The sequence below is a fragment of the Oryctolagus cuniculus genome, chromosome 9, assembly GCF_051225735.1.
Source record: "Oryctolagus cuniculus isolate XC-2025 breed Fujian yellow rabbit chromosome 9, ASM5122573v1, whole genome shotgun sequence".
Taxonomy (NCBI): Eukaryota; Metazoa; Chordata; class Mammalia; order Lagomorpha; family Leporidae; genus Oryctolagus; species Oryctolagus cuniculus.
The window spans coordinates 60,616,529-60,631,924 of record NC_142875.1 but is presented as its reverse complement, the minus strand read 5'-3'; the positions used below and the strand labels follow the sequence as shown (position 1 = coordinate 60,631,924).

Here is a 15,396-nt window from a genome sequence, read left to right as displayed (position 1 = left end):
TAAGTGGAAAAACAAATCATTTGCTAAACAAATTATTTGCTACCATTTCTGTCAAATTTATCTAGAAGTCTAGATAATTAAAATTCACATTTACTAAGAGCTGAATCAAATACCAAACACTGATTACACAACAATGTAATATGAAACTCCTTGGGATTATCAGAGTATTTGAAAAAAGATTATCAGAGCACCCTAGAAATTATTTCTACACAAAAATAACTCAAAGGCTTCTTAAATAGCTAAATTCTTCAACTATTCAAAAAATATGACTAAGAATTTACCTTGTAAATTTTTGCTTTCATATAGAATAATTCTATTAGAGTTGGAGTACTAGCAATTGCAGCATTAATATAATCCAAAGCCAGTGAGTGCTGTCCAAGTTTATCAAAGTGCTGTGCCAGGAAATACTGAACCCAGAGTAGTGTTGTTGGGGGTTCCTTTTCCCCATTCTCTGTAAATAAAACAAAAGTCAATTACATGGAAAAGGCAAACAAACAAATTATGTTCTCTCTCTGCCCTAATTTTAATAAAACTATTATTACAGAAGTGAAACCCCAGAAAAAATGTCCAATTTCAACATTTCAAAAAGTGACAGCCACACAGAGAATTAAAACATCTAGTTTCAGACTTCTGATCCCAATTCCACTCCAAAGAAACAACGATGAGGAAAGGAACTCAAATCACTCTAATTCTGTGAGTTCTCAAACTGAAAGGAAAAAGAGGCAAGCCCAGTAGAAGTTAAGGAAAATAACTCAGAGAGGAGACTGCTTAACTACCACAGCAAGATTTCAGCAGAGGAAAACAACGGCCAGACTTCCAGGGCTTAGCATTTTCTAGGCCTCACCACTTAAATCAAAGAAACATAAAGTTCAAAAATATGATCCTCAAGAAATGGATACACCCTTGAAAATATGGAAATAACCCTGCCAGATGACAGGAATCTGAGAGAGAATACAAACCAAGCCCTCTAACAAAAGCAGTCAATACGCTGAGTTCTATTCTGTCCCCCTTAAGCTACACAAAGGTAGATAAGAAATAACAGGCTCTCCAAATGGATTTCAGAAGGGAATGGGACTGGTACTATATCACAGGAGATTAAGCTGCTGCCTTCAATGCCTAGATCCCATTTGGGTACTGGTTCTGGTCCCAGCTGCTCATTCACCTGGGAAAGCAGCCGAAGACAGCCCAAGTGCTTGGGGCTTAGCCAGAAGAAGCTTATGGCTCCTGGCTTCTGCCCTGCCCAACCTCTACCACTGCAACCATTTGGGGAGCAAACCAGTGGATGGAAGATCTCTCTCTCTCTCTCTCTCTCTCTGCCTTCAATAAAGCAATCCTTAAAAATTAATAAAAAAAATTTTTTGAAAAAAAGGAAGACATACAGGTCTAAAATGAGGTGAGAAAGGGCTGGCATTATGGCAGAGCAGGGTAAGCTGCCTCTTGCAATGCCAGCATCTTGTATCAGGGTACTGGCGTGAGTCCTGGCTGCTCCATTTACAATCTAGTTCCCTGCTACTGTGCCCCGGAAGGCAGCAAAAGATGGCCCAAGTGCTTGGGCCCCTGCCACCCAAATGGCTCAGGCCAGGTTGTTACAGCCATCTGTGGAGTGAGCCAGCAGATGGAGATCTCTATCTCTTTCAAATAAATCTTTAATAATAAAGTAAAGTGAGGTTAGAAAAGAAATTATGATGTCTGAGGTGACAGATATGCCAATTACTCTGATCATTACACTGTATACATAAATTGAAATGGCATATTTATTCCATAAATATGCATTAATTAATATTACTTTATTAATATTAATATTATATAATTGTTAATTATAATATATTAATTATATTTATTATAATATTTAATATGATATATATTTAATAATATATAATATTGTAATTATATTTAATATAATTATATTAATTATAGTTAATTATATTATTATAATTATATTAGTCATAATATTATTATATTATATTATGTTAATATTAATATGTATTAATTAACATTAGTCAAAATATATGTAAAAAAATAAATGAAAATGGAAGGAATAAATCTATCCATGCACCATCAAAACAAAAAGGTCTCTTGTTATAGCTAATAAAATGATATAAAAATAATACAAATGCACTGTCGCACACATTAAAATACAAACAACAAAGGCAAAGGGTCAAGTTCCTCTTATATAAACTGTATTTCAGTAAAACAAAACTCTTTAGAAAAGAGCTAATAAGTCAGAGAGGAAATGATAGAGTAAAGGGAACTGGGGCCAGCACTGTGGTATAGTAGGTTAAGCCTCCACCTGTGGCACTAGCATCCCACATAGGCACTGGTTCAAGTCCCGGCTGCTCCACTTCCTATCCAGCTCTGTGCTAATGGCCTGGGAAAGCAATGGAAGATGGCCTAAATGCTTGGGTCCCCACACCCACACCAACATGGGGGACCCGGGAGAAGCTCTCGGTTCCTAGTTTCTGATCGGCCCAACTCCACCACTGCAGCCTTTGGGAAGTGAAGCAGCAAACAGAAGACCTTTTTTTTTTTTTTTGGACAGGCAGAGTGGACAGTGAGAGAGAGAGAGACAGAGAGAAAGGTCTTCCTTTACCGTTGGTTCACCCCCTAATGGCCACTGCGGCCGGTGCACCACGCCAATCTGAAGCCAGGAGCTTATACTGGTCTCCCATGGGGTGCAGGGCCCAAGGACTTGGGCCATCCTCCACTGTACTCCCGGGCCACAGCAGAGAGCTGGACTGGAAGAGGAGCAACCGGGACAGAACAGGTGCCCCGACCAGGACTGGAACCTGGGGTGCGGGCGCTGCAGGTGGAGGATTAGCCTATTGAGCCGCAGTGCCGGCCCAGAAGACCTTTTTGTAACTCTTTCGGTAACTTTGCCTCTTAAATAAATAAATAAATCTTAAAACAAACAAACAAACAAACAAACAAAAAAAACCAATGATCCAAAAATAATGCTAAAATCCTGAATCGAAAAGCCCATGAGACACCATTTAATGGGCACATCAGGCTGACAGCAAACTGTGATCAATCTTAACATCAAAAAACACAATCAGAATGCCACCTGCCATGACACAACAGGAAGCCCAAAGCTCCTGGTTCATGGCTTCTGCCTGGTCCAACCTACCACTGCAGCCATCTGGGCAGTGAACCAGCATATAGACGATCTCTCTGTGTCTCTCCCTCTCTAAATCTTAAAGTTCATGGAAAAATAAACTCATAGTGACATAAAAGTAGTAATTTTTAAATCCATGCAAGTTTTTCCTTAAATCTGAAGATTTGTATGCAGATTTAAATTTTTTTGCACCAAAACAGAACTGATTATATCCCACTTTCCATAAACTTTAGAACCCTCACAAAGACACATGAAGAACCCAAACTAAAATTACCATCTGCATGACTACAAAAATTCTAGTATTTTCTAAATTAAATCATCCTTATGTACATAAAACCTTACAAACAGAAAAAAAAAAAAAAAACAGAATTATACAAGATTGAAAGGAATAAGAGTAGAAAAAAAGGTTCCAAATGAAACTGCATGGTCTCAGCAAGCCACATAACCTAATCAAGGCTGTTTTTTTCATGTTAAAATAGGTTTAACTCCCTCCCGCCCACAGGATGATGGAAAATTTAAATTAAATGAGATTGAAAGTGTTTTCATTTCGTTCTCTAATTCAATATCTATTTAATAAGTAGCTTTTATGTAGTACATACACAATAAACATAAAATAGTATTACTGCACATAACTAAAACTGATAGAAATAAGTAATCAAATTCCAATTTAATTTAAACTTACCATAAGGGCTAAAAAATTCACATGTTTTAAGAGAAGCTTCATAATTAGTAACAAGTTCCTGGATTATAGAAACCTGTTAAAGAAACATTTTTTAAGCTTCAAAATATTTTATTGAAGGTACTTTCACTTATTATCAATTACATATGAGAAGCACTCTACAGCTTATTTCAGAGCTATAAATTAACCAAACTACCAGGATGTCTGCTTCCCACCTCCCTTTGAATATGAACATTTCCTGGTATAGAGAAAGTGAGAAAAAAACAGAAAATACACTATTTATTAATAGTAAAAAAGAACCTCTTAAATTTCTCAATAAGCAGTCTGAAATTTTGAAAGATAAATTTCTACTAGTTACTACAAAATCTATTTTTGACAATAATTAATCCTTTACTTCAATATTGTAAAACAGTAAACTGTTCATTGTATATTGATTTCCTAACATGTTATTACAAAAAAGTAAAATGAAAAATGACTGCTTACTTACTATTGCTAGCAACCTTAATGAAGTGCAGAAAGCAGTATCTCCACTTAGAATTACAGATTCTCCTACCCAACCTCCTTATTATCTACCTGCTAAAGTAAGGTCTGAAATCCTGCTTAGTATTTAGTGAAAAGTGGAATGCTATCCATTTTTAATTTCAGAAAAAGAATTCTACTTCTTTTCCATCACCAGCCTTCTTTACAAACTGGCAGGGTTCGATATGCCTTGAGTGAGGCCCCCAAAGGTCCGGATACTGGAAGCTGAGTCCTTAGTGTGGCACTGTTGTAGAGAAATGCAGTTAGGGCGATGGGGACACCACCCTCTGAGGGGATAAATGTAGTTCTTAGTCACACGTTGTGATGCCAGCTGGAGGATCCACCTCCCGAAACTGTGAACTAAATAAACCTCTTATCTTTATAGAGCCTTAGATATTTTGTTATGGCAACAGATAATGGATGAATAACCAAAGTTCCTTATAGTTTCCCTAACACTGAAGAGCAGACCCAGTGTCACAAAGTCCTAGCAGATTTTATACATACATAAGAATTCAGTTGTATGCATATACAAAAAACTTCTTCACACATTTAATGCAATATGATATTCTTCAACTAGCTTTATTTTGAATTCACTTTAATCCCCGCCCCTCAAAATCACAGTGCCCATGAAACCACTGACATTCCCATTGATACCAGTCAACTCAAGAAAGATCATATTAAGAAAAGTCTCAGGCCTACGTATCTGTTTGGCCAAATGCTGCCTCACAAGTGTAAATCTCTAGTTAAAATAAAAATTTTAAATAAAACAGTTTATTCTGGTACACAAAATTTGAAATCCATGCAGTTTTTTCATAGTATTTTTTTGAAGACTCTTTTGAAGACCCCATTTTATGTAGAAAGAATACAAACTCAATGAAAATATGAACAGAATTTACGCTGGTAGAAAATGGGTACATTTTTTTTTTAATTTTAAAAGAGTGGTTCTGAAAGTGTGATCCTCAGAACTTTAATATCATTAATAGTAACATTATCTGATAATTTGTTAAAGATTTTTGGACCATACCCCAGACCAGTTAGAATCAAACTCTGGTTCTGTACATCATCATGTTATTAACAAGCTCTCTGGTTAAAACAAACACAGTTTGAGAATCATTGAAAAAAAAGATGCAAAAGTATTTTTACTATACAACAACATCAAAGATTAATAGAATTTTAAATCCACCATGACCATCCCACCAATCTCACAGTGTACGTTAACTAAAAAACTATTTCCAGGCTTAGAAATTCACAAGTTGTTCAATGCATAGAGGCAAATATTTGTTCATTAACTTATGTTGCCTTCTACTGGAAGTTGCAAAAACTGCAGCTAGTCCAGATTTTAAATAGGGTTTGTGAAACTTTCCTGCATCTCCAAGGTAAGAAATATATTTTTTTTTTGTAAGAAATATTTTTAAAGTAAATTGTATTAAATAAGAGATATAAGACATACACAGAAATTATACATAATCTTTAATAAAGGTGTATAAGTACTGGTGAATAACAGACATCCAGTTTTAGAACTTTAAAATAAGATGTGATAGGCCGGTGCCGCGGCTCACTAGGCTAATCCTCCGCCTTGTGGCGCTGGCACACCGGGTTCTAGTCCCGGTCGGGACGCCGGATTCTGTCCCGGTTGCCCCTCTTCCAGGCCAGCTCTCTGCTGTGGCCCGGGAGTGCAGTGGAGGATGGCCCAAGTCCTTGGGCCCTGCACCTCATGGGAGACCAGGAAAAGCACCTGGCTCCTGGCTTCGGATCAGCACGATGCACCGGCCGCAGCGCGCCAGCCGCGGTGGCCATTGGAGGGTGAACCAACAGCAAAAAGGAAGACCTTCCTCTTTGTCTCTGTCTACTCTGCCTGTCAAAAAAAGAAAAAAAAAAGCATAGGACAGCATTTTCTTCAAAAACTGATTATAGCTATTTTTATTAAAATGTAGCCTATAAAAATCAATAAAATGTAGCCTACTGGTTAAAATTAATAAATTATATTTTGTTGATCAAATGGCAGTTTACTGCTGCAATAAATTATCCATGCTCTAAGTTTAAAAGCAGGCATAACAAGTTGAAAAATCTATATCTACACTACAAAATAATAATCATGATGGAGCAACTAAATATAGACTGTGATAATATGTCAAATCCAAAATTCGAACAGAAAACTATTAAAAATAAACCACCTTTATAGTCTTAGTACGTTAAATTTCAGAGATTGACATTTCTGTTAACATTACTTACAACATATATATATATATATATATATATTTCCAGTACATACATTAACAGACTAAAATTTAAGGTGAATAACATCACTAGAAGATGATTAAATCATATCATGTTATGTGCGTGGGGATCTTCCTATAGCAATTAAGTTCATATAGCAAACTAAATAAATACCAAATTTTACCTTTTCTGCATTGTAATATAAAGATTTCAATGTAGTAAACAAGGGTGGGCAGCCTTTACTGAAGTTAACCCTCAGGAACTTATCCATTAGTTCTTTAAATTTTTCACCTAGAAACAAAAGTGTACTTAGGTTATATTTGATTGGCATAAGCAAGTCTTAAAATATTATTATAAATAAAACAACCACAGAAACAATTATCTCCATATCCAAATTTTAAATCTAAAAAGTCTGCATTATTTCTTGATAATGCCAAAAAGCCTAACACTTAATATCTCAGTTGGTAATTTTATTTTTCTCTAAATCTAAGTTGAAAATATCTTCAAGAGAAGTAAATAAAATGTGCGATTTTGAGCAGAGTGGAAGTAGACATAACAAGTATCCTTCCCGACTAGCCGACTCAATCCTACTGCCTAAAACTCAAAGCCCTACAGACAACTCAAAATGCTCTGCAGCAGACTACTCTAACCACCCCTGTATTCAAGGAGTAGCCAACATTTCCTCTTAAATACTAGGGGATATTTAGAAATGTTTCCCAAAATCATCTTGTGTTTTACTTCAATATGCATTCATTTGTTCATTACACCATTACGTATGAAGCACCTATTACATGCCAGACACTGTTTCAGAGCTAGGTGATACAGCAGTGGCTAAAACAATTTTTTTAGAAAATTCTGCCCTAAAAACATACATCAGACATTAGATTGAACCCTGTGAACATTAAAATTAAAATGTTCCATTTGCAACATCAAGTCAGTCAGTTTCCTCTTATTGCTAAATCCTTACAAAAAATTTTAGCATCACTGTTTGAAAGCAGAAAATATTGAAAAAATTTTTTCTTTTAACTTTAAATGTAAAGATGGTTAAGAGTTAATACTTGGGGCCAGTGCCGTGGCACAGTACGTTAATTCTTTGCTGCGGCGCCAGCATCCCATATAGGTGCCAGTTCTAGTCCCAGCTGCTCCTCTTCCAATCCAGCTCTCTGCTGTGGCTTGGGAAAGCAGTGGAAGATGGCCCAAGTGCTTGGGCCCCTGCACTCACGTGGAAGACCCAGAAGAAGCTCCTGGCTTCGGATCGGCGCCGCTCTGGCCATTGAAGCCATTTTGGGGAGTGAACCAACAGAAGGAAGACCTTTCTTTTGTCACTCCCTCTCATTGTCTACAACTCTACCTCTCATATAAATAAATAAAATCTTTTAAAAAAAAGAGTTAATACTTAAGAACATGAATTTGCCCAATGATTTTTTAAAAAAGAAAAATACATATGTCATGAATGATTTAGCCTAAAATAAAAGACTGGTAAAATGAATTGTAAAGAATTTAGGAACCACAACACTGTACAACAAGCCCCAACAATCCGAAGTGTTTTTTAACTGTTGTGGCTGGTCATCTTAAACAAAACATGAACATGTAATACAATCAGCTGTAAGAAAATTTTGAAGGAAAAATTTAACTCAACTTACTACCAAGATTGTTTTCAATTCATCTGTGAACTTTCTCTAGATCATATACAACATATTGATCTTTTGAAATTTACACATTACCAAGACAACATGAAACTTTGCCTAGGTTAAATATTTGTATGCATCATTACTTCCTTAAAAGCAAAAGTCATGGGGCAGGAGAGGCAGAACAGGGCCAGTCCTGTGGCGTAGTAGGTTAAGCCTCTGCCTACTGGACCAGCATCCCTGATGGGCACTAGTTAGCTTCCTGGTTGCTCCTCTTCCAATCCAGCTCTCTGCTATGGCCTGGGAAAGCAGTAGAAGATGGCCCAAGTGCTTGGGCCCCTGCACATGAGACCCAGAAAAAGCCCTGGCTTAGGATAGGTTGAGCTCCAGCAGTTGGGGCCATCTGGACAATGAACTAGTGGATAGAAGACTTCTGTCTCTCCCTGTCCCTCTGTAACTCTGCTTCTCATATAAATAAATCTTTAAAAGAAAAAAGAATCATTGAGCTGGCATTGCGGCACAGCAGGTTAAACAATGCCAACATCCCATATGAACATCAGTTGCATCCTGACTGCTCCATTTCTGATCCAGCTCTCTCGTAATCTGCGGCAGAAGATGGCCTGAGTGCTTGGGCCCCTGCCACCCACGTGGGAGACCCAGACAGAGCCCTAGGTTCCTAGCTTCAGCATGGGCCAGCCCACCCTGGCTGTTGCGGCCATTTGGGAGTGAACCAGCAGATGGAAGAGCTCTCGGTCTCTCCTTCTCTAACTCCACTTTCAAACAAATAGATTTAAAAACAAAAATCAAGTGATTTCAGAGTTCAAATCCTTCCAGCACTTCCTTGTATACAGCAAAAGTTAATTTTATGGTAGACAGTAAAAGATGCTGTTGTTTAGAATACATATTGCTCCACTTCCCTGCTGTAGGACCTTAGACAAACAATCTGTACCCTAAAAATCCTCATTTTCTCTGACATAAAATAAGGCTAACAACATTACTGGCTTCAAGAGCACTCTTCTATGGCTCAAACAAGATGACAGTGTATGGCAAAGAGCAGTATTATAATAATCACTAAGTGTTGCCTATTATTATCTGTCCTAATATCTGTGGCTATTATACTTCTACAGTTAAGATTCTGTTTTCCAAACTTGCTATCTTCTGCTGAGAAAACTAACATTGGTGTCTACCTCTTTTGCAGCCCCCATCTTGGCTACTGCAGCAGGTTTCTGACAAATAAATCTTGCTTTGCACTGCCTATCCTCATGGAAATTCTTATATGCGAGACAAGAACCAAAATCATTTCCTTTATCATTTTCTGGGTCACAGCTAGGCCCCATGACTCGGATCCATTTAGAATTTGACTCCAGCCAGTATTGGATTGCCTCACTGGACGGAAGAGCAAGCAACTCGCTCTTGCTTGTTTTTCAGAGTCTCACTCCCCTCCATAGTAACTCTCTCAAAAGGTCTCTGTTAAAAGTGGTTAGCACAGTTAGATTCAGATGTTAGGCTTGCTGACCAGGCTGGAGCAATCCCCTGGAGAAGAGACTCTATACTTCTCATCTCAGCTCTGGGAATGTTGGTCCTATCCAACTCAGTTTCTTCTTTTTTTTTTTTTTAATAAGATTTATTTATTTATTTATTTGAAAGTCAGAGTTACACAGAGAGAGGAGAGGCAGAGAGAGAGAGGGGTCTTCCATCCACTGTTTCACTCCCCAGCTGGCCACAGCGGCCTTAGCTGTGCCAATCCGAAGCCATGAGCTTCTTCCAGGTCTCCCACACAGGTGCAGGGGCCCGAGGCCTTGGGTCATCTTCTACTGCTTTCCCAGGCCATAGCAGAGAGATGGATGGGAAGTGGAACAGTCAGGACTTGAACTAGCGCCCATATGGGATGCCGGCACTGCAGGTCGCAGCTTTAGCCACTACACCACAGCGCCGGCCTCCAACTCAGTTTCTTTGCGGGGACTGGGCTGTTGTGTGAGACTGGGAGCAGGTCCTGGAGTGATTGTGAAATTCAGGCCAGGATAACACACATGTTCCTCAAAGACAGCTTGACTAGACAACAGACTCCGACAGCCTGATAGGGTGTCGAGCTGAAAAGTGCACTCTGTTGTCTCCTCGGAGAACAATTTGTCAGCGAGATTGGGTGCACTTTGGAGTGAGGCCATGGGCTCCACGCTCCATGTCCCAACAATTTTTTCTTCACCCCAAACCCTAACAAGATCTCTTTTTCTGTTTGCCTCATTCTAGATGCTCTCCTTACCCCACCTAATCTACAATTCCTACCAACTCGAATTCCTGGCCCCATTAGCCTGTATTTCCTTAGACATCTGGTTAGTTCTGCATCACAGTCTACATATCTCTTTCACGGAGAGGTGGCTTTGCCATCTAGACTCCACCTTAGGTGTAGATCCCCTCATGACCTGAACTTGTGGAGACAGGACCTCCAGTGTGTTCACAGGTATCCCCTTCCTCCTCAGGTCTCTGTCTCTCTTGTGTCCCCTTCTGTCAGGTCCTTCCTATGCAGTACTTATCTCTCCAAGGTAGCACAATGGGGAGAATATTTATTCTCCCACTATGCTCCTTTATCCCTCCACCTGCCTATTTAACAAACTAACTGGTCTACACAGCTTGTACCCTCCCTCCAAACTCTAGCACAAAATACTTTAAGGCTCTTTTTGTGGAGGCTCATTGTCTATTTCAGGCCCATGAGCTAGGACTCAAGGTTAAGAGGTGTATAACAACTATTTATCTTCATGCAGGGGAGCAAAGTGATGGTATACATTTGACCAGGCAGAGGCAGAGTTCTAGCATGTACCAGTACAGGGATCTGATCACTCCCTGCAAATGCTGTTCTGACAAGTACATATCCGAGGTTACAGGCATGGAAGGCTGAGTAAGCATGGGTAATACATGCTAGTCCCAGCTGCGCCTTCCGCCCTTCCCTGTGGGCTTCAGTGCATGTCTGGATGGCACAGGCAGTGAGTGTTTTGAAAAATGTCTCAAACTCAGGAGACGTAAGAACTGAAGGATGCTTCTGTTTTTATCCTCTCATTCCAGATGGGAAACAAACCACATACAGAACACATTCTCTCGGGATGGATCCTTAGATTCTGGAATTCCTTTGAACCCCCAGAGTTTAAAAAAAAATGCCTGATCTTTCTCTGTACCACCACCTAACCAGTTACAAGTTAGAGGAGGGAGAAAGTTAGCCTAAGTGAGATGAGGTTCCTTATGTACAGGCTTTCTTTGTGCTAAAACTGTCCTTGATAGATCAAACTCAATCTGCCCAAGGCATTAGGAAAAAGCTCCACAGACCTGCAATAGGACCTCAAAGTACTCTAGACGACCACTTAAAGGTGGCTACTATGGTCTTTTATAACAACCGAAGAGAGGACCCAACAGCAGAAAGAAAGGATAAGAGAAGAAGTGTGTGCCTGCTGATGTCTCAGCTCCAGTGAGACCCGTAGAGACCTGCAAAGTGCTTTCACTGCAAGGGCAGTGCACATTTTGCACAGGACTCTTGAAAAGACCCTCAGGCCGGCGCCGCGGCTCACTAGGCTAATCCTCCGCCTTGTGGCGCCGGCACACCGGGTTCTAGTCCCGGTCGGGGAGCCGGATTCTGTCCCGGTTACCCCTCTTCCAGGCCAGCTCTCTGCTGTGGCCGGGGAAGGCAGTGGAGGATGGCCCAGGTGCTTGGGCCCTGCACCCCATGGGAGACCAGGAGAAGTACCTGGCTCCTGCCATCAGATAAGCACGGTGCGCCGGCCGCGGCGGCCACTGGAGGGTGAACCAATGGCAAAGGAAGACCTTTCTCTCTCTCTCTCACTGTCCACTCTGCCTGGCGAAAGAAAGACAGAAAGACAGACAGAAAGACAGAAAGACAGACAGAAAGAGAAAGACAGAAAGAGACAGACAGAAAGAGACAGACAGAAAGAGACAGAGACAGAAAGACAGAAAGAAAGACAGAAAGAAAGACAGACAGAAAGACAGAAAGAAAGAAAGAGAACGAACAGAAATCAATCCAAACATCTACACAATCAACTTAAACTTGACCAAGTAGCTAAAAGCAATCCCTGGAGCAAGGACAGTCTTCAACAATGGTGCTGGGAACTCTGGATTTCCACATGCAGAAGTATGAAGCAAGACCCTTACACCTTACAAAAAAAAAAAAAAAAACAAAAAACACTCAAAATGGAGTAAAGACCTAAATCTATGACCTGATACCATCAAATTATTAGAGAACATTGGGGAAACTCTGCAAGACATTAGCACAGGCAAAGCGTTCTTGGAAAAGACACCAGAGGCACAGGGAGTCAAAGCCAAAATTAACGAATGGGATTACGCCAAATTGAGAAGTTTCTGTCCGTCAAAATAAGCACTCAGGAAAGTGAAGAGGCAACCAACAAAATGGGAAAAAATATTTGCAACTGATGAAGGATTAATAACTATGCAACTGATAAAGAATCAATAACCAGAATATACAAAGAAATCAAGAAACTCAACAACAAAACAAACAACCTAGTTAATAGATGGGCCAGCAACTTAAAAAAGATGTTTTTTAAAAGGGGAAATCCAAATGGCACACAGACATGAAAAAATGCTCAGGATCACTAGGCATCAGAGAAATGCAAATCAAAACCACAAAGAGGTTTCACCTTAACCCAGTTAGAATGGCTTTCATACAGAAAACAACAACAAATGCTGGCGAGAATGTGGGGAAAAAGGCACACTAATCCACTGTTGGTGGGAATGTAAACTGGTAAAAGCCACTATGGAAGACAATATGGAGATACCTTAGAAATCTGAATATAGACCTACCATATGACCCAGCCATCCCACTCCTGAGAATTCACCCAAGAGAAATGAAGTCAGTAAACAAGAGTTCTCTGCACCCCCATGTTTACTGCAGCTCTAGTCACAATAATTAAGACATGGAATCACACTAAATGTCAACCGAAGACTGGATAAAGAAATTATGGGATAGGTACACTATGGAATACCTCATAGAAGTTAAAAAAAATGAAATCCAGTCATTTGCAACAAAACGGATGAATCTGAAAATCATCATACTCATTGAAATAAACCAGTCCCAAAGGGACAAATACCATATGTTCTCCCTGATCTGTGATAATTGATAGAGCACCTAAAACAAAATCTGTAGAAGTTCAATTGACACTTCAAGAAAGGATGACTTGAGCTGCCCTTGTCTTGTCTGCTGAGGAACAGTTTCATTTTTTCAACTTTTTTTTTCTTCAGACTATTTGCTGAACTCTACTTAACACAGTTAATCGTATATGTATAAAGTCAACTTTAAATAAAACTTGGTAAACAGTAGGAGTGGGAATAGAGGGATGAGGAAGTCTGTAACTGTAAAGCTGCATAGTTCTGCATATATTCCTACAGACTTACTTCTAAGGGTACGATTTAAAAACTTGTCATGGGACTCCAAATCCCATTAAACTGTGGTAAAAAATGCCATTTTAATTGTTAAAGTGATCACATTAAGCGTTAAAGTGAGCATACAAATAGGACAAAGCCCATGGGAGCATTTCAGGCATGAAGACACTGTAGCAAAAAATGTTCTACATGGAGGATCTCTATGACAGATGCCAGTGGAAATAAGCAGCCATCAAAGAAGTATGTGCTTTTCTCTCAAGGGAGGAGAGAACTTGCACTTTGATTATTGCCTTGTCCAAATACTGACGGAGTTTGTGGATTCAAAAGGCTTTCATAGCCTAGGCAGCTCACGTCAAGAGCCTTGGGTGATCACTGATGTCATACGTAAGTATTGAATGTTAAACTGACAACAGGAGTCACCGTGCACTGACTCCCCATGCAGGACCTCTGTCCTCAATGAGTTGTATTGAGAGTTGACTATAAAACTACTTCTCAAACAGCTGTATGTATCTATGTGTGAGCAAATTGTTGAAATTTTTACTTAATGTAGAGTTGGTCTTCTGTGTACAAAGTTAACTGAAAATGAATCTTAATGGAGAATTAGATTAGACTGGCAAGGGGAGAGGGAGGAAGAGCAATGGCAATGTGGGTGGGAGGGTTGGTATGGTGGGAAGAATAACTATATCCCTAAAGTTGTGCTTTCATTTTTTTTTTTAAGATTTATTTATTTATTTAAAAGGCAGAGTTAGAGAGAGGCAGAGGCAGAAAGAGAGGTTTTCTATCCCCAGTTGGCTGCAATGGCCGGAGTGGTGCCAATCCAAAGCCAGGAGCCAGAAGCTTCCTCCAAGTCTCCCATGCGGGTGCAGGGGTCCAAGGACTTGGCCCATCCTCTACTGCTACCCCAGTCCATAGCAGAGAGCGGGATCAGAAGAGGAGTAGCCAGGACTAGAACCGGCGCCCATATGGGATGCCAGCGCTTCAGGCCAGGGCGTTAACCTGCTGCGCCACAGCACCGGCCCCTAAAGTTGAGCTTTTGAAATTTTTATTCCTTAAAAAAAAAAAGGGGGGGGGGGACTTAGGCCAACTTCCTCTCTCTCAAACTCTCTACCTAGGCCCTCCTGACTTTGGCCTGCTTGATCTGCCTAGGGGCTGTTCACTACCTCCTCTTCTTGGCCTCAATCATCAGGAAGGGGCTGGGAGAGAAGTGGGGACAAGGTTGCATTTGTTCACATACAAGAAGGCCCAGCACCTGGTTTCAGTTGGCCCTCCCTATTAAAGGATGCCAGGAGTCTCATTTTCCCGACCTCCTTAGTCTCCATTTTGAAGAGATACTCAGAAAAACCTGTTCTAACAGCATATGACTGGGTTTTTTTGTTTTTAACACCAACCAGACTCTGAAAGGCCATGTTTTCCAATCTCCCTCTTAAGTTTTCTCCTATACTGACAACTGTGGGCACTCTGGCTGCTCTGATTCAAAGAGTTCACATTTTCTTGTTTGCTGAATTATAGAAGTTTCTCTGCCCACCTATTTAAGATTCTTCTGTTGCATAATCATCAATATATGCTTGTTAAAGGAGAGTTCTCCAACTGAATGCCATTGCCCTAAAAAGTATAAAGGTCTATAAAACCTTGTTATACTTTCTAAGACACTACAAACTTAGTTGTTGTAATCATAACTAATTTAAATCCTTTGCCATTTGCAATGTGATTTTCAAAATATTTATGTTATATCTTAACAAAGCATTGTTGGTAATATCCTTAAGTGTCTTCTAGGCTAAACATTTTCCAAGACTCCCAGGCTTTGCAATACTTTGGTAAACTCTAACTGTATAAAAATTATTTAC

At 39.8% G+C, this 15,396-nt stretch overlaps 1 protein-coding gene across 14 annotated transcripts in view; it reads right to left on the bottom strand.

Moving 5' to 3' along the window:
• The window catches only part of NAA16 (N-alpha-acetyltransferase 16, NatA auxiliary subunit), an 80,055-nt gene that overhangs the window by 23,399 nt on the left and 41,260 nt on the right, over positions 1–15,396 (bottom strand). For all 14 annotated transcript variants that reach the window (XR_011378777.2, XR_016213227.1, XR_016213230.1 and 11 more), the window contains 3 exons: positions 6,712–6,818; positions 3,795–3,867; positions 282–451 (listed from right to left, as the gene is read on the bottom strand). Coding sequence is in view for 8 of the 14 variants with exons in the window: in XM_089304106.1 (XP_089160232.1) it covers positions 282–451; positions 3,795–3,867; positions 6,712–6,818 (350 nt within the window). In the remaining 6 variants the exon portion in view is untranslated. The remainder of the gene's footprint in view (positions 1–281; positions 452–3,794; positions 3,868–6,711; positions 6,819–15,396) is intronic.